A 22563-nucleotide genomic window follows, 5' to 3' on the forward strand; every position below is an offset into this window, starting at 1 on the left:
TCACCCCACAGATAATGCACTGATTCCAAAGGGGAAAAGATACTTCTTAAATGGAGAAACCCGGCAGATACCACCACCTGTGTCAGTTGTGAAGCTGGCCTATCTCAGCTTCCAACCCAGCCCTCTATGCCCTGCTATGACACTGGGGCTGGGTCTCTCCCAGCCAGGTTTCTTTGCCAGCTGTTCCTGTTTGCTCTGAGAGGCCCGCAAGGCTGGAGGAGGGAAGAGGAACTCACTCCTTGTCTATTTCCTGTTCCCACAAAGGTCACCTCACATTTCTTCACTCTGACAGCAGCAATGCCTTCTGGTACAGCAGTTGAATCCTGTCTGAGTTCTTCGGCTCTCACAGCACCAGCCTCGGCACAGACCTCTCAAATCACCGGTCACCAGCGTGCCCTCCTCAGCAGCATGGGCCCAGGCCCACAGGACTGTCTACCAAACTGACACAGCAGCACTAGCCAGTCACCCTTCCTCAGGTGCTTGAGTTTCAGCTTCACAAGGTTTCTTCTTTAAGCTTCTTAAGTTTTAGTAATTCCAACCTTTTCTATTTGCTCTTCCAGCCTCCACAGCTGCTACCTTAGTTTCTTGCCTTTTCAGTTCCTGGTTAACACTTTATATCTAGTTAACAATTCCTTTATTATTCCCTGTTAAAAATAACCATGATTTATGTCTCCTAACTGGATCCTGATGCAGAAATTGGTACTAGGAGTGGGGTTTATATCCCAACTTCTAGGATGTTTACTAGGAAATAGCAAGTAGTTTAGATGCTGCTATGGATTGAATGTTTGTCCCCTCCAAAGCTCATTTTGGTAGCTTGATTCCCAATGTGGCAGTGTTGAAAGATGGGGCCTTTAAGTGGTGATTGGATCATGAGGACTACGCTCTCATGAATGGATTAATCCATTCATAGAGTAATGGTAATGGTTATCATGGGTGTAGACAAATGGCTTTATATGGAGAGTAATGAAAATGCTCTTGCCATTCTCACCATAGGACTCTCTGTGTTACCACGGGACAATGTAGAGAGTTCCCTCGAGGAAGGTGGCCCTCACTAGATGTGCCCCCAGTCCTTGGACTTCCTAGCCTTCAATACTATAAGAAATAAATTTCATTTTCTTATAAATTACCCAGTTTCAGGTATTGTTATAAGCAACAAAAAAAAAACTACATAAATGCCTTAGTAAGTGATTTGATCAAACTTAATACTACCAACAATGAGACAACTGACATCTTTGGGTCTTGAGGTGGCAACTACAAGTTGAGGATAGAACAAGACATAAAGTGCCTTTCTACCCTGATGACCACAGAGCCACCACTAATAGCCCTGGGCTTCTTTTACTCGGGAGAGAAATAAACTTTCTCCTTTGTTCTTGAAGTTTTCTGTCATTCATTTTAACCTAACCATAATTAATACAGGTTCATATACTCTGGTCTTCAAAGGCAATCCACCAAAACTAAATCATCCATTTCAGACTTAAGAAACAAAGTTATAGTTAAGTCACTTGTCTCATCACAGTCAGAGAAAGGTGGTAGGGAATCAATGCCAAGTAGAATACTACCATGTCAAGAAAAGTTATATATATGTATTTGAAAAATGAGATCAGTTAATAAACACTACAAAATGCTTAAGAAGTCAGGCAATGTACACATTACATGCATTATTTAATTTAATCCTCATGAAAATCCTGTGACATAAATACCATTATCATCACAAATCTTTAGATTAGAGAACTGCGGTTTAGAAACATTAAATAACCCAGGTCACACAACTCTCAAGTGGTAGAGCTAGAATTAGAACGCAAGCAGGTCTGGTTCCAAAGCATATGCTTCTAATCACCACACTATATTACACTCAGGAGGTAATAAACAGACTAAGATCTCTATGTCTAGTGGTAACTTAGAATTTAAAGTCTTTCTGTATGTTAGACAGCAATTCTCTGTAAACCACAACAAAATAACTAAGAAAAACCAAAGAATCTCTTACCAACTCTGTACTCCCAAGCTGACATTATTTCTAAAAAGCTGGCAAGCCCAACTACACTGAGGCTGATTGGGAGCTTGCCAGAAACCAAGACCTTAGCTAAAAGAAAATTATCTCCCTTCCAAATCAATAAGGTACCTATAAGGCCCATCATAGGACTGTTCAGCTAACAGACAATATTGACTGTCATTCCCAGAAACTGGTCCCCAAAAAATTTTTAATTGAAATTACATTTAATAAAGGTTTCTAGAAAAAGAATTCAAATCAATAGGCACTTGTTCTTATAGGTGGAAGTTAGATCTCTAATGGTCCTTGTACACAGCACAGGCTCTCCCTGACATTTCCAAAGGTCCATTATCCTTAGTGCTAAACTAAACTGTACTAGTTCACTTTAGGAACCAACTAGCAACTCAGATGCCAACTATTATTTTGCAAAGCAGGACACAGTTAGTTGAAAATTATATTTTTCCAATTAGCACAGTGGGAAACACTGCAGAGGCATTCAGCCCAAGCCTGCAATTAGAGAACATTTGCTTGCTTCTAGAAATAGAATGAATGGGAAGTAGAGACCTGCTATCTAGGTCTTTTGCAATAATACCCTGGGAAGGGAGATCTTGCTACAATTTCAGCAGTTCCCAGAAAATAAACCATCTTGCTCCTTTTAATAAGTGTACTAGCATTCTGCACTGCACCATAGTTATGTCCAGAAGAGATTAAGAAATCCAGCACCATCTCTGAATATAACAAAAGGGGCTTACACAAAAGCCCAATCATTAGAAAGGCAAGAACTACTGCCAATGAGCAGGTCTAGTGACTCATTTTAGTAGTTATTTTTTAAATCTGTTAATTTACTATTTGAGATGAGTCTCAAGTTTCCATTTGTTAAGAAAGTAAGTTTGGTATGAGCACCTCCGCAATCTCCAGCTGCCTTACCCTTCTCAGCTTTTCAGTGATCTCATTATGTCTCAGGTGAGACGATGGAAGGTTGAAGAATTTAGATCTCTCAAGTAGAAGTGAAGATAAAGGCAGAGAATAGTATTAAAATGAGAAACGACATTCACACCATTGGGAATGAGTTTCAGTAACCTCATTGAAATTTGGAGCACTGAACAAGATTTTGGTAAGTCAGGAGAAAACCATTGGCAGTTTAGATATTTGCAAATATAACATACCCTGCACAAACATTACAGTGGACAAAGTGTTCTAGCAGACCACGCATCCCCACACCAGTAGAGTATACAGGAAATGCCACAATCTAGCTTTTCGTGAGTGAGAGTCTTAATTTTGTCACCTTTGGCCTTTAAGTAGTTCGTGTTGCCTAAAGGTGAGTAAGGTACAAGTGAGAACAAATCCTCTTATTTCCTGTCATCAGGAAATGAACTGCTGAAAGCACTAGCTTGGCCTGAAGTTTAGCCCAGCCTGCAACACTTACAGCAACTTGCAATCACCTGCATGATTGTGTAACACCTATCTAGTCCTCAGCTATGATAGGTTAACCAGATGACTCAACATTGACATTTATTGTGTGAATGAAACCATTTAATTTTTAGATACCAAGGGGCCTTTACGAAGGAATAAACAGCTTCATCCCAAAAAGAAGATTCTACAAGTTCTTTTGTGTACATATGTACACATATGCATAGGTGAAATACTTAAGATATGCAAACTACTTACAGTGGTTTCCCTTGGGTAATGGGACTGGGAAGGTAAAAGTAAACAAGGTTCTTTCGTTCTCTATTTTCTACACATAATTATTCAGAAAAGATTTCAATGTAAACATTCCAATAAATTTTTCACTTTTTAAAAATATTACTAAAATATCAATTACTCAAGAACTTCTAGGTAAAGACAGATGGAAACATTTACCTTCACTCCATTTAAAACAGACCAAAATGTGAGGAAGAGAACATTGTAGAGGTATAGTGTACAGGCAAAAGACAAAACCACATGACTGTGGAAACTAGACAGCAGATAGAAACAGACTTGGCAGACCTAGTGGCTGAAGCTAAGCTGGCCCCTATGAATAGCTCGGAAAGTAGAGATCTGGTACCTCGGAAGAGACAATGAAGGAGGAAGCTAAAAGCAGAAAGACTGAAAGTCTACGAAGCAGTTAGGGCAGATGGAATATTAGATGATATTAAAGAATTTACTATTTTACTGGATGTGATAATGTATTGTGGTAATGTTTTTAAAAAAACCCACTGCAACTTTTAAACATGAAGTACGAGGGTACTTCAAAACGTTCACGGAGAGATTCATATTACCTTTCAATTCTGTTTTTCCATGAACTTTTTGAAATACCCTATTTTACAGGTGAGATGTGTCTTGGATTTGCTTTAAAATACTGTAGCAAAAAAATTTGTGAGGAAGAGGAAATAGATGGAACAAGAATAGCAGAAAGTTGATTGTTCTTTCAGCTGGATGAAGGGAAACAGTACAGTGTTCACTGTACTCCTCTACTTCCATGTATATTGAGTATTTCCATAATGAAACTTTTTTTAAAGCAACAGCAGTTAAGTCTCAGGATCTTTTTCCCCACATCACAAAGACAGGCATCTGTCTTCCCCAAGGCATTAGGCTGGAAGTTTGCTTTATAAATGGTACAGAGGGTCCATGTATTGGGAAACCCGAGTCGGACAAGTAATATACAGTGTTCACTTTGAACAGGTGTGGGTCCATAAAAATAACCATGCAAGCTAAAGCCATGCAGAGATCTAATAATCAACAGGAAAAATAGAGCATAACCCAGCAGTAGTGCTAAAAGTTAGCCTGTAATTTCTCTACCTCTGGAAGATACAGAGGCAACACAACCAAAAGCTTTGTCACCTGGGAGTGAACTGAATAAAAGCTGCACTTGGAAATTTTTTTCCCACCTGAACCTTGTTGGAAATTTTTGTACTTTTGCATCCACTTTGAAAATCTATTACAGCTTCTAGCGTTCTAGTGAGAGTAGGTAGAATTGTGACTTTGGATTAAAGCAAATCCATAATCCTGTGTGTTAGTTCACTGCCATTGCTTATAAAAGAATACCTGAAACTTTATAAAGAAATGAAATTTATTTCTTACAGTTTGGAGTCTGGAAAGTCCACAGTCCAAAGTGCGCATTTGATAAGGGTCTTCTTCTTGTGAGTCTCTATAGCGATGCAGGATTTCACATGGCAAGACATGGCACGAGCAAGAGAGCTAAACTTCTCACTTGTTCTCCTTATAAAGCCATCAGAACCACGCCCATAACAACTCATTGCTTCATGAACGGATCGATCCATTCACAAGGGCATGGTCCTCACGACCCAATCACCTCTCAAAGGTCCCGCCTTCCAAATATCGTAATTGGACTTCCAACTCTCTTAACACGTTACAGTGGAGATCAGGCTTCCAATATATGAGCTTTTGGTGGACACGTGACCCATAGCATCCTGTGAACTTTAAAAACCTTGTTAAAGCATTAAAAACTGTTATAAATATACAGAAATGAAAAAAATAGTAAGACTACTGTTTATTTAGTACTTTGTAATTTAAAACATTAGAAATATTGGGTGGTCAAGTGTTTTGGGATCAGCTTCCAACATTTTACCCTTCAGTGTTGTGAAATAGTCTCAGAAGTCCTTTCAAGTTTTGGCCAGCATCACTTCTTCTGGAACATCTGCATTCCCTTCATCACAATCACTTTCCTCATTTTTGTTTACCTTCACGAAGTCCCTCTGGCTGCCTATCTAGAATCTCTCCAACAGCAGCCTCGTCAACCTTCCCCCAGTCAAACAGAATGTAATTTTGTGTGATTTGAAATCTGCAGTTATTTGCAGTGTACTAAGTTTCTGCCACACTTAATATTACGGTTATATTTATGCCACAATGCTTTCGATTTCTTCCAAACCTCAAAGAAATTGGAAGCTCTCGGGATGTAGGATCAAAAGCCTACCTGAAAGGCCATCTAAAATAATAAGTTTTAATAATAGAAATAACCTTTGTTCTTTCGCTGGACTTATGAAAGTTGCTTTTTGATGGTAAAAAGCAGATTTTACCATTTTCATTCAAGCCCCAAGAGAATCTAAAGCATAACCCAACAGTAGTGCTAAAAGTTAGCCTGTAGTTAGCCTCTGGAAGATACGGAGGCAACACAACCAAAAACTTTGTCATCTGGGAGCGAACTGAATAAAAGCTGCACTTTGAAAAGTGACGTCATGGATCAGATTATGATGTGTATCTGTTATTTTCTAAATGTGACTTGTGGACTCAAGAGCTAGCATTGAAGTCTATACTTTATGTGAGCCATGTTGTGTGGGGACTGGTATTATTTAACTAAACTGTGGTAACTGAAATCTGTGCATACTAGAGCCACACGAAGCAGAGACTGCCTGGACTGAAAAAAGGGAGGTTAAAATACATGGGGACCACCTCCCCACTAAGCCCTGGAACTTTGAGCAGTCAGACCCTTCTGAGTCTTCTCCGGGATTCCCCCAAGGAAACACCCCAACCAGATCACCCTCCATCAGAGTCTTCTCAGCCTCAGCACTATGAACATTTCAGGCCAGATAATTCTTTGCGCTGTGGGGCTGCCCTGTGCACTGTAAGATGTTTATAGCAGCATCTCTGGCCAGCAGCATCTCTCAATTGTGACAATCAAAAATGCCTCCCAATACTACCACATATGGAATGAAGGGAAGGATGGGGATTGAGACTAGGGACAGCAAAAATCACCTCTGGTTGAGAACCACTGCCCAAGACAAAGGCCCCACAGTCCCACAAGTGCCACCCACACACTGAGCCAAAAACTGAAAGCTGTGTTTGATGGTAAAAGGCAAACTTTCACATTTTCATTCAGGCCCCTGAGAGAATCTGGAACATTACCCAACAGTAGTGCTAAAAGTTAGTTTGTAGTAGGAGATTAACTTTTTTTTTTTTCCTCAGCTGTCCTACCCCAAGAGGACAATGTCGAGGAGGGTGCTATTCTCTACTTAATCTGAGGACTCTGGAAGAATCTGGGCTTATGAGAGGTCATAGAGCAAACAAGCGGGGAGGCCAGTTCCAGAACTGAGGGGTCTCCTCCCAGAAGCTCAGCTCAGAGCTTAATGCTCAGCTGCCCTTCACCACAGGCCCACCTCTTCCTCAAATAAAAAGTCATAAAGCTGTTTTTTAGGCAGCCCCAAAAGCTACAACTCTTTGCTAACATATAGTATTGGGGAAGTACAGAAGTTCTCCAGGCCTGTTTCATCATCTACAAAGTAAGGCTAAGACCTACCACAAAAGGTCCTGAGGACTAAATGTATATAAAAAGCTTAGTACATTGCCTAACACTAAATGGTGAACAGGGCTGGCAGTTAGCACAGCTGGTTAGAGCGTGGTGCCGATAATACCAACGTCCAGGGTTCAATCCCTGTACCAGCCAGCCGCCAAAAAAATAAAATACAATAAATGGTGAAAATTTATTGAGAACTCTTCAGTAGTAAGATTATTAAAGTGACAACAGGATACAATGGCATGTACTCAACCAGTGGTCTAACCTCTCAGGCATAGCTCAGACTAGGGATAGCCTTATCCTGTTTCTATTAAAATACTCTAAATAACTCAAAAACTCAGAATAGGAATCATCAACTGAGTCTGCAAAGAAATGTGCTTTTCATTAACTGTTCTGATCCAGGGTAAAGAGATAAACGGTCAAGATTGAACAACCCAACACAGAATTTTAAAATAAAGCTGAGCTACAAACACACGCGCGTGCGCACTCTCTTTGTAGCTTTCTATGTATTAAAAAAGCTAGAAACTATCTACACAAAATAAGTCACGGCAAAATAGTCCATTCAAACAAGAAGACTTCAGGTATTAAAAACGAGTAGATCTTTACATGGTAACATGAAAATGTCTAGACTGTGCTATTAAAAAGGAAAGTGCCAAATTGCTACAATAGTCGCTGTGGAGTAATGTCGTGCATGATGTAGGATCACAAAAAAACATAACACCAAGGTCAAGGGTTCAGATCCCCAACCAGTCCACCACCAAAAAAACCCCCCAAAAACAAAACATGAAAACAAAAAGAAACGTAACAGGGAGAAGTAGGGGACTGTAAGTTGCATAGACATTTACGTTCTCCTAAGAATGACAAAAAGCTTAACTGATCTGGAGCCCAGATGATTTAAATATGAACAAAAACCACAAGAACAACTTTTCTAAAAACTGTAGGCTTTTTTATTTAATTAAGAGGTAGACAGATGAACATGGAAGGCTATCCCATTTAACTTGCCCAAAACTCATATTCCACTTCATTCATCCATCCCACACTGCCAGAAATCTTAAATGATCAAGATTGCCAAGTCTTTTTTTTCCTACTTCTTCTTAGCAACAGTTAATGAATTGCCTGTAAAGAAGTTACTACTAACTTAAATTTTCACTGTGTCCAAAGAACTTCGTCCCTCTAAGAATTTCCCATACATGCCAACAGAACTTGCCACTACTGACAGGAGGGCATAATTCAATGACTCTATTTCTACAAGAGACTACAAGGAAAGTTTCAGTTACATTTTTTGTTAAATCCCTGTGCGTGTTAGGGCAGAAGCTGGTGAAATCAACAAAGCAGAGCACGCTATCAAATGACTCTGCATGGTTGTATTAAAAAAAAAAAAAAGCAAACACAAAAACAAAAAACACACAAGTTATTTTCAGAGACAACATTAAAACATAATGGAATTGAAGCCTGATACAAAAAGTAGAGAAATATGTACAGGAATTCACAGCCCAGAAGGAAAGGGATCTCTTTAGGAACGAGTGGAAACCTAGCTATTTTACACAGCTAATTTGGAGACAAGTCATATTTAGCACAAAAGCGATTATAGCACAAGTAACACTTCCCTCCCCCAGCTCCCAAACTTTAAAAAGACTATTGTCAGTCTTCGATAACACTGGAATCATTCTTCAAGGGAGCAGGAATATGTAAGGTGGTCCCAAACATTGACACAAACTTTAATCTCACTCAGCTTCACACGCTGATGACATATTTGAAGACTGCCATGACAGCAGCACTGATAACACCAGAAATGGGGACTGTGACAAACCAGGCCATAAAAATGTTGCGAAAGAGTCGCCAATCAACAGCCTTCTTGGATCGGAGCCAGCCAACGGATACAACAGATCCCACCTAGGAGAGAAAGACAAAGGAAAACTGGTCACTAAAACTGCATGAGACCAACTCCATGAAAGCTGGTTTACAACAGGTTAAGATTACTTGTGGGAAGATGAAGGCAACATAAAAATCCAATCGTTAAATCTGTGCTAATTATGGTAAAACGATATGAAAACACTTTCCTTTTGCCTTCTGAGCTACTAGAATTTAATGAACATGTACTGCTTTTGGTAATAAATTAAGTTTTGGGTTTTCCAAAGATCATTTAGAGGGCAGCTGATATTAGACCTAAAAGATGATCTCCTGCCCAGATATCCTGACGGAAACGATGACTCAGCAGGCTCCATGACGGATGAACTGAAGTTCTCTTAAGGAAGCCAGTTTCTTCCTCTTCCTGTAATTATTATATAGTGACCAAGCAACCTTAAAATTCAATAAGTTTCTCAGTACTTCGATCCTGAGAGGCCCTGAATATATGCCTTCTGTAAATAAACTGCCCTTCCAACAGTCCAACAAGCTTCACAGACTTTTTAAAACCAGGGCTTCAAGCTATCACCCATCTAGCCAGAACCAAACTGCTAACAAGTTTATTAGCACATACCCAAATGACACTGAATGGCTTCCCCCAAAGAAAAAGAACATAATGGTGCTAAGCAGAAATGACTCTTGACATATGAGGGAGGATTAAGTAACAAAGGAAGAGGTCAATAGCCAGAAATCATAGCTAGCTCTATATAAAAGAACTTTCCTAATACTTGGGGAGAATATATATTTAACTGCTTACATAAACAAGAACAGATGCAAAAAATCATAAAACATAAGCCTTTATTCTTGTGGTCACTTGTCCTAAACTTGTGAACTCTTCAAAAGACTCCAACTGCACAAAACTTTCTAGAGCAAAATATTGCAGAAATAAGATAAAAATCCCTACATTATTACCAGAAACCATTCAAAAGATACATTATATTCCCATGACACTTACTTTGCAATGTGTTGTACTGATGGGAAGGCCGATATTTGATGCAATTACCACAGTGAGAGCAGATGCCAGTTCAATACTGAAGCCACTACAGACACAAGAAAATTCTGGTGAAGAATTTAGTTTCATCTTTTGGATAAGCTAACACTACCTCAAGTTAACATAATCCTGCTTTGTTCTACCTAGTGATAAAACCTCCACTGACATCTTTATTTGCTATAACTCCTGAAATCTCGTATAAACAGGGCCACAGGACTCCCCTTTACCCTAACGCTTGATGTTTTAAGTTCTTGTGGAAGTTCATTATTAAAGTTTGCACTTCTATTTTGAAGAATTAAACAGTCTTAGCTCCCAAGTAAAGGCAAATATAAGCCAAGTATACACAGCTATTCACTCTTAGCACATACACTTTTCTCAAAAGTTATTTTGACCAAAATGTTTAAGGGTTAAACAATAAGTAAAATCTAAAAAGTTCACACCAATAATGAGAATAACATCTGGAAACTTGTACTCTAACCAGACTTGTGTGTTAGCACTACACAGTATTACATCTCTTAAAATGAGAGTATTAGCCTAAGACCTGCTTTCCCAACTTACCTAGAGGGTGTGATTGATGTCAGATCCTTTCCCATTGTCTGGATAACTCTCCTTCCCCAAACCCACAGACCAATACAGATACCAACACCACCATAGAGTAGAAGCCATATTGGTGTTGCCACTTTTGAAGAAACATCTCCTGTGTCATAAACCAGATACAAAGCAACCAGAGGACCAATGGCATTGCTGGAAGAAAAGAGGACAAAGAAGATTTCTCAGGAAGAACTAGATCTTAGCAAAATCCAATTTGCTAAATGACTTCCTAGGTTGTCTAAAGCACAGCTTTCAAGCTCATTCAGTACACAAGCCTTTCTTTCAAAGGCAATAAAAAGAATCCCAACATTCACAACAGAAGGGAATGAAAGCTGTTCTGATGGAGGGGAGTGCCAAGCATTTGGGGTCCTCTTTCCTCCTACAGGTAGCTTAAAGCAATTCCTGGGTTCTAATGAACAGTTTACAAACCACAGAACTAAGACTAATGACCTACAAGTTCATTTTACAGGGCAGTGATTTAAGTTTTTCATCTTACATCCCACAATTTACTATCAAAGAACTAGATCACATCTTGATAGGCAAAAGGCCTCTCTGTGAAAGACATCTGCGTTTATATTTAACAGAAGTTTAAAATATTTTTTGTAATCTCTCTAAAGAATAAAACTTTACTGTTTTATTAAGTTAATAACGGCTATTACCTCAACCTATCTACACTATTCAGTGTACCATGGGAGGCAGAGTACTACTATCACAAGCATAGGCTTATAAAAATGATAAGACAGTTTTAAAAGTCAGCAATACTAAGATTCAAAGTCGACTGACCTGACGTCATTGCCACCATGGGCAAATGACCCGAAGCAGGCTGTAAGGATCTGCAAGAACTGGAAGAGGAGAGAGACTTCAGGCTTATCCTGGTCATACCATTCTTCTAGAGAGCCACTACTTCCTTTTCTGTTGCCCAGACCCATCTCTGCCTTGACACTGATGTCCAGCTCAGATGCCGAATGAAGGTCAGACACAGCATTGCAGTAACTGGTGTAACTGTCCATTCGAATTCGCTTCTTGGTGTCTGCATTAGGCCACGTCAGCTTCTCCATTTCTTCACCCTTCTGTTCACCTTCTTTGGCACGGAATGAATCCAGAGGCATGCCACATATTGCCATGGTATAGGAAGTATAGCTATTATTTCGCCTCAAGGGTTTGTCACCAGAGTCTCCCATGCAGTCTCCCACCTTGGCTAGATGTAATTTATGGAGCAGCTCTTTGTACAAGCCAGAATCTTTATGCACGGTGTGATACTGATAGTGGCCACTGGAGTTTATCTGGTTGCTGACGGCTTGACTGAACTGAACAAGGTTCCCACTGGGCAACTGCACTGCACCTAGCCAAGAACAAACAGGTAACATTCAATACAAAGAGCACAAAGTCCAAAATTTCCTCACTTCTATACAGGTAACAAAGTGAAACTCTAGGAATTTCAACTCACTGTCGATGGTGCCATCTATGCTGGTTTCTTCTTTCAGGTCCACGCTGGGAAGCCTCTCTCGCTCTGGAGCTTCCTCCAAATCTCCAAGTTTGAAGGAGACTGTTCTCTCCTCCACCACAGCTCGGAGGGGCACAGTGGTGGGCCCTACCTCAGAAACAGGATTCCCGCTTTCACCATCACCAAGAGACAACTTTGTTTCTTCATGGTCTTCTTTCAAGCTATTCTTTTTGTCCATTAAGGGGCTTTCAGAAGGACTACACTTTATTTCTCCTAGAAGAAAAGGGTTTTTTTGGTTTGGTTTTGACCAAACTACCTTGTTCTGTTCCACACATCTCCCTCCCCTTGTTCTCCCACCCCGAAAAACCCATCTCAAAATAAGAAAGTATGTAAACTTCAGATAAAATTCAGGAGGATTTTCCTGCCTGCTTTATTATTTGCCAACAACTCATCTTTCACTCAAGAACTAGCAATGCAGTACACCCTGTATAAAAGGTAGCAAATTTTTGTTGTAAAGGGCCAGAGAGTAAACATTTTAGGTTTTGCGGGCTCTGATGCATCCCGCTTGTTTTTGTTTTCATTTTTACAACCGTCTCCAAATGAAAGGACTCTCTTCCCTCCCTGCCGACCCATTCTATAGTGGTAGGTGGCTCAAGCATTCCAGACAACTGGAAATCTGCACCTAATTCATGTTCTTTTCAAAAAAGGACTCTCCCAAATTTCAGTCCAAGAGTTCAAAGGGACACAGCTCAAGGTAGACAACTAAAGATGACCACTTAAATGTCCACCTCTATAACAGAGATGTGCCTCACTGTTCTAAATTCCATGACAAGATAGGAATATTTTCTGCCTTTCATGCCAGTGCTCAGTATGTTTACCTATCAGTTCAGCACCTCAAACTAGACGAGCATTAAATCCAGACTTGTCTCATCTCCCAGAGTGATGGAAAAATGAGGTCAGGGAGTTTTTGAAAGCCTCATTCCCACTGTGCACCCGGCACAGCCAGACTAGCACAGATCCTCTCGGAAGCTCCTCAATTCAGCTGCAGTGACACAGCATTCTTCCTAATGCCACTGCAGTCCGTGCATCCCTCCGCTCCCAAAGCACAGACTGTGAATCGCTCGCCTAGCCTTGCAGACAAAAAGGCAGAAAATGACTCTTCTAAAGAGAGCTGGCCAGTTAAAAAAGGAATGCAAGATTTAAATAAGACTAATACTAACCAAAATTTCCTTGCTACTTAATCACACAATAATAGGTGGTAATGGCCTGACTCCTTCACATGACACTTGAGACTGGTTACTTTTAGACTTTGAGCTACAATTCTAGTATGAGTACTGTGTATCTGTATATGAATTTGTATTAAACAACATGGGTATTGGTAATACAACATGTGTACATGTATTCTAGCACACATACACTATCAGATAAACACATTACACTTAGCTTTGCTTGTCTGAATTTGAAATCATGAACAGCGTGGTTGGGGCAAATGTTTCCTCTATGAAAATATTTATTAGGTACCTCAATTTTTTTTTTTTTAATGACTACAATTTCTCTGTATTTACTATGTCACTGGCAACTGACCAAGGTACATTGAAAAAACAGACTAAATGACCTGCTTGTCTTTACCACAGGTCGAATATTCTTTATGACTAGGGCTCAGGGTCATTTTAAGTCCATTTAAGAACATAGCCTGGACAACAAACCCATATCCTCAAATTTCCATTTAAAATCTTTATCAATCTACCCAAATAGATTTTTACAGGTGACCAAACAAAAAGAAATAAGCAGAACATTAGTAGTTTAATTTTTCCACTGCAATTTATTACTTACGTTCGATTTTTCTCTTCATCCTGGGACATACAAAGAACCAGACGATAAGGGCACAGAAAACTGCACAGCCCACCGAGATGAGGATGGTACCCCACAGAGGAAGTTTGTCAAAGCCCAGCACTAGGAGATAAAATGGTGCATCTTGAAAACCCCAGGGCAACGGCCCCCTGCCAATAATATGTAAACCCTCCTCTGGGGACTCTGAGGGGTTCCCCAAGCCAGCCCATCACCCTCGACAGCTGCTGTCAACTTGAATTCCGCAGGGCTTACTGTGCTAATGGCTACACAAATCTGGGAGAAAAATCCAGTGATCATAGTAAACACACCTCAGCTTGGTCCACCTGAACATCTGCTAGACTCAAGTGCTCTAAGCTTTCTCACAAACTACCTCTTTTCCTTTCTTCACTTTAGAGGACAGTGAAGATTGACATACTATATGAGGACCTGAGACTAGCTATGAAAAAGACAAAATCATTCCACTCTCCTGCTCCTGACTGTAACTATCATAACATCTGCACAAACAGATTTACTTTAATGTCAGAAAAGTACGCCAGTAGCCACATTTGTCATGTTGATATAACTCTGTGGAAAAGTTCCCTTTGAAAGCATGACCAAACTAAGATACAGAAAACAGATAATAGTTTAAAGTTTTGTCTTTCAAAAAAGGGAAAGTTTAGTGGTAATTTCACTAATAAGCCTTATCTTAAAAAGAAACTTATCTACCAACACTTTTCACATGGCTCAAGGATCAGTAATAGCCATAAAGTGTTACTTGCATGCCAAAAGAGTCCAAGCTGCTATCCTGTACTAAAGACAGAAACAAAGCATTATACAATCCTATGTAAGCCTGAAAGATGGTATAATGATCTGCAGTTTATACAATAGCTCAGTTACTTGTACTCATTTTGCTCTATTTTCCTTATTAGATATTAAATTACTTTGAAAAATGGAAATTCTATTGCCCCCCCAAAATGATTAATCTTTAAAAATCAGAAATAAATTGAGGTCCCCTCAAAACTAAAGTTCTATGGTGACTGTCATTTCATTTTAACCGCTTTCGATACTGATCACATATTCATACAAACTAAAATATACATGAAATTTAATCTCTAATACAATTTACATCTGCTATGTTCCAAGTCAAAAGAGGAAATGAAAGACTTGTTTTTCTTATAAATGATCCATACAGGACAAAACAAAAATATGAAAGTTTCCATTTTCAAAAACATTTCAAATTTTGTTTCTAATTTCACTTAACTATGAGCTTTGCTGCTATCACATAAACCATAAGTGCTTAGAGGCTCATGGGAGACTTTTCAGTTCAGCATGAAGGAGAACACAATTTACAACAGAATGGAAATTTGGCATACAAGTTTTTTTTCATCTGCACCATTTGGTAAGGAGTCTGGTATCCCATAAGATCGATATTCTTATAAAGCTGTGTTTCTTTCCTGATTATTCCAAGGATAAAGGCAAGGTTAAAAATATTTAGTTCAATCCATTTTGCTCAGTGACATTACTTCAGTGAGGTTTAAGAAGCAAATCACAACCCATTACTCGGAAATGAAATCAATATAGTGAGCCACAATGAGCATTAAAAAAAACCAAAAAAGAGTATTTCAAAATATGAGCACATAGTACATAGTAATAAGTGGCTTCATAACACTATTCCAGTTATCTTTCTCTCTCTGCGTGTGTGTCCTGGGCAGCAACATACAATATATTTCTTCCAGTGGGTCACCATCAAGAGATTAAATGCCACTGACTACACAGTCACAGACCACCAAGCCAAGCAATCCTAGATACCAAAACTGTACTGTCCTGACTGACAAGTTACAAGTTATCTACCTTTTGTAGCTGCTAAATTAACCATGTAGCACCATAATTTAATCCGTGCCTTGCCTTAGTCCCAACATGAAAATAATATTTCAAACATATTCTCACAAATTATTTTTCCTCTCAGCTGCATGAATTCTTCTTCCAAGTGCACTTAGACCAGGTGTTAAACATCCCAACTCTTCTCATTCAAGCAGATTCAGGGAGTAAATTTAGTACTTAGAAACAAAAGTAGCTCCGTTTGGGAGAGAAAAATGAGAACATCCAGCAAACCAGTCCTAGATGACTGACTATTGAAGACCACGTATAACTAATGACTCTTCAGTAGTGGAGATCAGTATCAATTCCAGCATTTTTAGCATAGATAGGAGAAAGGGAGGGAGAAGATCATATTATCGGTGAAATCCTGTGAAGACTAAAGAGGAAAGGTCTGCAGTGATTTAGAATCTGAGCAGGTCTCTTTGGTTGAAAAACTATCTAGGTTAACTCAGCATACACTAGCCTGCAGCCTTCTGAAATGGGTGCAGGCCAGCCACCTTCTAGGAGATTTCAGCCCTGTAAAGCAAAAAGGGGTAAATTGGGCATTTAATGCAAGTTTTGTAAACAACTTTAAATTCACATTTAGATATTTTGATATACACTTACACGGTGCTCCAGTATACATGATGGAAAAGAGGTTTATTCCAATTGTGCAGGCATAGAAAACTGGCAAAGCTCGCAAACCATTAGGGACTGGATTTGCCTGTAAAACGATTAAGATCAAAATCTTAAAAGCTGTAAGTTAACCCACTTCCCACAGGACCTTGTAACGGAGCAGGTTCAGGAATTACAGTGCCATATTACTCTCCACAGTAGTTTCCAAGGCCAAATAGGCTTTTCCTTTGCAGTTGCTCCTGGAAGTCTCCCTACAAATGTTAATTCCACCTTCTAACTACAGATTTTATTTTTTTTGCTACTTTTAATATGAAGTCTACCTATACCCAGTGACTGATAACGTCCTGAATAATCAGTTTCAGTACCCATGTTCTAAGGTATCTGAAGTCCACATGTAAACCTGAGCACATGCCTGAGGTTACTATATTTGTAACAGATGTCAAAAAACTGACTATGAGATGTTAGAACACTGCCTACCTGGCTTTATACTTTCAAAGATTTATTGAAAATAAAACATGGAGAATATACCTGCAACCACCCATCTTATCTCAACATCTGATAAATATGCCATAATTAATGCTTTGCCAAAATGCAAAGATAAAAATCAACTGTGCACTAGGTCATCCACTCCTTCAACAGACTGTGTGCCAAGCACTATTCTGGGCACTAAAATATAGGAGGGAATGAGAACAAGTTCCTGTCCTCACAGAACTGACATTCACATTCTAGTATGAGATAATAAAGTACTGATAAATGCTGTGAAGAAAAATAAAAGGTAAGGTGACAGTGATGGAAGGAGGGGCATATTTTAATTCAGGGGGGTCAGGGAGTGAGCATCAGCTGAGCAGAAACTTGAAGTAGTAAGCCAACAAGCCATCTATATTAACTAGGGGTAGAGAAGCCAGCCAGCCACCTGGCTACTTAGAGGTTGAATGTTCCACATATCTGGAAGTACAGAGGCCCCAAGGCAAAAACTTGAAATGTTTAAGGAACTGCAAGGCCAATATGACTGAAAATGAGTTCCACTTACAATGAACGTACATTAATTCTACAGGAAAACACCCAAGTCAAACATTTAAAGAATGGAAGCACAGGTCTGAATAAATATGATGGCCAAACTCTAAAGACCTTAGCCTAAAGGTTTAATGCTATCATGATCAAAATTCCAACAGAAAATCTTAGAGGGGAAGAGATAGAGGGAAAGACCCAAAGTGATCTAAAGAGTCTGACAAGAATTACCAAAACACTGGAGAGAGGGAGGTACCAGCTTAACATCAATGAAACAGAAGAGAAAGCTCAGAGAACCATGGGTGGAGTTCCGGTGCCCTATCAATCAGGAGAGAAGACAGGCCCTCATTGAAAACCACTGTGACTCAAAGATACAGAGGAAAAAAAAAAAACGAAAAAGCCACTGTGAATTTTACCTCTCTTATCCACTGTTTAAAAGAATGTGAACAGATAGCATGTTCAGCATCCCTGAATAACTCAACAGTGCTGGTCACACCCTGAGGGCAGTTAACAAGGTTATGAACCTGAACAGAATATTTTTCTTCCAAAGACTATCCATAGTTATAAGAAAATTCTCCCAAAAACCTAAGACATTCCCCCACAAAAGGTTAAAACCCACCTAGGGTTCTATAGACATTATGTGGGGACTTCCCTTAACAGCTTTTCAAAGACTATTTGGCAATATGGTTATCTACAAATCAAAGTGTAATTGACTGGTCAGAGTTAAGTAGCCTCTGCTCAATCAAGTATTCCCTAAGGTAAACAAACAATAGTAGTTAGGAATGGGGTAGGGAATGAAAGACACTACAAATAGTTTATTATACAATAGAGGCACATAGTTTGTTTGTTTTTTTAAGTTAAATTTCCTAAGAGCCTAGGAAAAAGGTAAAAAAAAAAAAAAAAAGAAAGGTATCTCTTCTACTCCCTCTCCAGCCTCCTCCCACTCACTACACCAAGAGGTAACCAGGGCTAACAATTTTTATCACCATACAATCCACCTAACACATACTTAAAACTTCACCTGGTAATAATGTGAATACCTCATCTAGTTATGTGGTATGGGAACAGGTCTTCTTAACCCCCCCACCTTCACCGGGATACTTTATTTTATTTATTTTTTTTTTTTTACATATTAGACGTTCCTGTAAGTTTTTGTCCAAAAAAAAGAGAAAACATCCTAAATATATTTTATGTGACTCCTAACAAATGCTGAAAGCCCCGTTTTGTTTGACTAGAATTTAATTATTCAACAGGAAAACTTTTCCTTTCCCCTATATTCCTTTTGTTTAATGCCACAGTCCTTTAACAGAAGTACCTCACCTCCACTCTGCCTTTTCCTACTAGATTACCAACACCCTTGGAACAAACATTCAGAAATCGGAAACTTTTTAAAAAGCAATTTTTTTAAATTAAAAAAAAAAAAGGAAAAGAAAAACACTTTGCACCTCAGGGCACCACCATTCTCCCTCCAGGAAAGAAGACAAGTTTGTTTTGTGCAGATGCCTCTCCAGAATCAGAGTGATCTGCTTCCCAATAACCAACAAAGGGTGAGTATAAACCTTTATACAGCAGGAATCCCTAACAGGCAATCCTACTCATTCATCTGATTCTCTGGTACGTAGCAGGATACAGGGCGTAAACAAGAACACTAAAAAATCTGGTCCATGACTACTGGTGAGCCTCAAAGTTAAGCATCCTATCACATCATACACTGCAGTTGTGGGGAGCAGCAGGGCAGGTGCTAAACATACCTGCTGGCTGAATAAAACAGTACCCAACTTGGAATCAGTCAACATCAATGAGCTGTTAACACCAAACTACAGATATTTCAAATTTTCAAAATGCTACATAAACTGCCAGACTCAGGTTAGGGGCAACAGTGATCAGTGAATCACTTTGCCAGTCATAGAATTTCTACAGAGAAAAGGTGCAAATCCTTCCCTAAAGAAGCTTAAAACTAGACCAGACAAGTGGGTCTGAATACATTCTTACCTCTTGGGATTAAGCTACTTATCTCCCTTGACTCAGATTTCTACAGTTTAGGGGCATTTTTAAGAGCTTACAATGGACCATTAAGAGCCATTCACCTTAGAAAAAGGACAACTTTGTTTCCTGAGAAAAATACATTTATTCTTACTGTAACTCAGTCCAATGCCAACATAGTCCCTTGTTGTCTACATTTACTTTGGAGCCAGCCTCAGACTTCTTGATAAAAGAAATGCTACCACTTCCCTCAGAAGGGATTTTCAAATGGACAGGAAATTAAATGGCTGCCTGAATTTTCTTTTTGTTTTTTGGGGTTTTTTTTTTGCCAAAATCAACTACCTTTACTGATTGTTTTTAGCTAGTCTGAGAAACTGGAGACGTCACTGTGGGAGGTGGAGTCCTCATCTGGAGCTTATAAACTGTGAAGACCCATTTAACTGGGAGCTTAGAAAAAGCCACAGGGGATCTACTGAACCCTAAATTCACAATTCAGATTGGTCTAAATATAATGGTGGTTTACATAAAGCAGTAATCTGCATACAGCTAGGAGAAGCCATCCTAAATAAATTTCCTTATTTTTTCACTCTCCTACTTCTTGGCACACCACAGTGACTCATTCAATTTTTCCTTCCTGAATGCCTTTTCGGGTATTAAAAACTTGTTTCTTTCAGAGAACTCCAGAACATACAAGGTGTATGGAACACAAAGAACTTTTTTAACTTTCCAAGCCCATATATCTACACACCAATCACATCAGCAAGAAGGCCACTGGATCTGAATTCAATATAGTGTTGCCTATGAAAGGTCATTAACAGAGGGCAGATTACCTTACGGAGGATGAATGCACGAACAAGGAAGAATAAAATTCCAGACATGATACCAGAAAGCAGTGGAGAGATGAACCAAGACAGCACTGGAACAGAACAGATTGAGAAAAAACGTCAACTAATGAAAACCAGGAACCAAAAAACACGTTGTTAACTTTCTATTTGCAAAACTCTTAAGTCTGTCCCGCCATTTTACACCATATACTCCCATACACAATGCCACAGTAACCTATAACGAGAATAAAAGTTAAGAAGCCATTCAGAATTAAACATACCAATTTTGATCAGTTCAGACCACTTGACACCCTTCTGCCCATGTGCCACGAAGGAGAAACCAATGGTTGCACCAACGATACAATGGGTCCCAGAAATGGGGAGCTTCAAAAACGAAGCCACTAGTTGCCACACAGCAGAACCTAAAACACAGTCAAGTTTTAATTAAGTGAATGGCAAAATTCTATTATGTAAGCAGTGCCTTCTGAAGGAAATAATCTGAAAAGGTTCACCAGAAAAATGGAACCACCCATGATACACATTTGTTCACCCAACACTAAGAGGATAATACATAAAACTTACCAAACATAGCACTGACGGAGCCGGCCATCAGCAGCGCTTGGGTGGAGTTGTACCTCTCTACGTCAATCAAGCCCTTCCGGATGGTTTCGCTCACTTTGGCCCCCAGTAAGACCGAGCCCACTGTTTCAAAGATGCTAGCAAGGATGCAGGCTTGCTTCAGGGTCACTACACCTGAGCCCACAGCTGTACCAAACGAATTTGCTACATCATTGGCTCCCACGGAAAATGCCAAGACAAATGCAATAATGAAGCCCAGGATGAGCATCCATAGGTAGTCCACCCCAGAAGCAGCAGTAGCAGCTACAGCACTGGTGACCAGCGTTGCCATGGTAGAGGCCACTCTCTAGATTAGTGGTTTTTTTAATGAATGAGAATTACTGAGCGACTTTCAAGATGTGTAAACAGAATATGAGGTATCGAATAATGCTATAATAAATAATATATATTATATAAAATTAAATACTGTAAACTACGGCACGAAAACCGAGCTGGGAGTTACTGCTATACGCTGCGTATGGGCATCTGTTGTCTGGGGTGTCTTTGGCTCTGGAGGACTAAAAGCACGGAGAATTCCATGGCGAAGAAGAAAAAGGGTGCAAGTTCATCCTGGGGGGTGGGGAAAAAAATGACAATAGCAGCGCGCCCCTCGGGTGCCAGCATTGCGTCCCGCTCTGCCCACGCGACCCGGGCCCCCGCCATGACCTCCGCCCGCCACCCTCGTCCCGAATCCCCAGTAGGACGCGCCAGGCGGCGGGCACGTGGCGCCAGGGGCTCCCCAGACCCCGCGCGCCCAAGCCCGGCCCCCGCGCCGCCAGCCCGCGCGCAAACCGGAAAAGGGCCGTTCCCGCGCGCGCCTCCCGGGGGAGGGAGGCGGACGGCCGCGTCGCCAGAAGCCCGCCCCCCTGGCCCCGGGGAGAAGAAAGAGGCTTCTCAGGGCGTCGCCACCACTCACCAGGGGAAACGAAGGGCCGAGCGGCAGACGAGGAGATCGAGGCTGCGGGCGGCGGGCTGGAGCCACGGACGCAGGCACCTGCGCTCGGCGACCGCGCGGCCGGGGACGGCGGCACCGGGGACGACTCGGCGGGGCTCGCGACCCACCCAGGAAGCAGCCGCGGGCACCTCAGCGGCGGAGAAGAGGAAGCACGCAGCGCGCGCCGGCGGCCATCACCCTAGCGGAACACGCCGCCGGCTAGTACTTATAGCCGGCGCCGCGCCCGCGTGACCTGCCGCGCCTCGCGCCGGCCTGAGGCCCCGCCCCCGGGATGACGCAGCCCCCGCCAGCCCCGCGCGCCCGGCCGGGTGAGCCAGACGGTGGCGCTCATTGGTCCGGACTGCGCCGGCGGCCACGCCCCCAGCGGGGAGCTCGTCCACGTGGGGCGGCACGGCCCCCTCCCGTCGGCCTCGCCCGGGCGTTTTCTGTGCCGTCTGTCCGCGGAGCCTGGTTACGGGCAGAGGACCCTCACGCCCCCCCCCCCCCGGAGGTCATCGTGGGAAGTAGCGGAGGCCACGTCGGAGGTCGTTCCTGGTTCCTCCTTCGCGGACCCCGTCTTGCCATGCTGGCGGCTCCTAAAGCCTCACTTTCAGCGCATTTATGACTTGCCGCGCCGGGGGGCTACACCTGGCCCGCTTCCCTCCTGTCCGCCCGGCGCTGCTGCGGTGGAGCTTGCGCCCTGGGGCTCCGGATCCATTTTTGGC

The 22563-nt window shown here is 41.1% G+C and overlaps 1 protein-coding gene across 1 annotated transcript; it reads right to left on the reverse strand.

Annotated features, from left to right (window-relative positions):
• Positions 1 to 8141: 8141 nt before the first annotated feature.
• SLC20A1 (solute carrier family 20 member 1) lies at positions 8142 to 22044 on the reverse strand. The gene is made up of 11 exons (XM_063078216.1): positions 21821 to 22044; positions 20869 to 21474; positions 20568 to 20708; positions 20293 to 20378; positions 16463 to 16559; positions 13982 to 14101; positions 12152 to 12421; positions 11488 to 12046; positions 10672 to 10857; positions 10078 to 10162; positions 8142 to 9110 (listed from the first exon to the last, which is right to left on the reverse strand). The coding sequence occupies exons 2-11, from the start codon at positions 21194 to 21196 to the stop codon at positions 8952 to 8954; spliced, it is 2031 nt and encodes a 676-aa protein (XP_062934286.1). The 5' UTR covers positions 21197 to 21474; positions 21821 to 22044; the 3' UTR covers positions 8142 to 8951.
• Positions 22045 to 22563: the final 519 nt, after the last annotated feature.

Source organism: Cynocephalus volans, chromosome 14 (assembly GCF_027409185.1).
Source record: "Cynocephalus volans isolate mCynVol1 chromosome 14, mCynVol1.pri, whole genome shotgun sequence".
Lineage (NCBI taxonomy): Eukaryota > Metazoa > Chordata > Mammalia > Dermoptera > Cynocephalidae > Cynocephalus > Cynocephalus volans.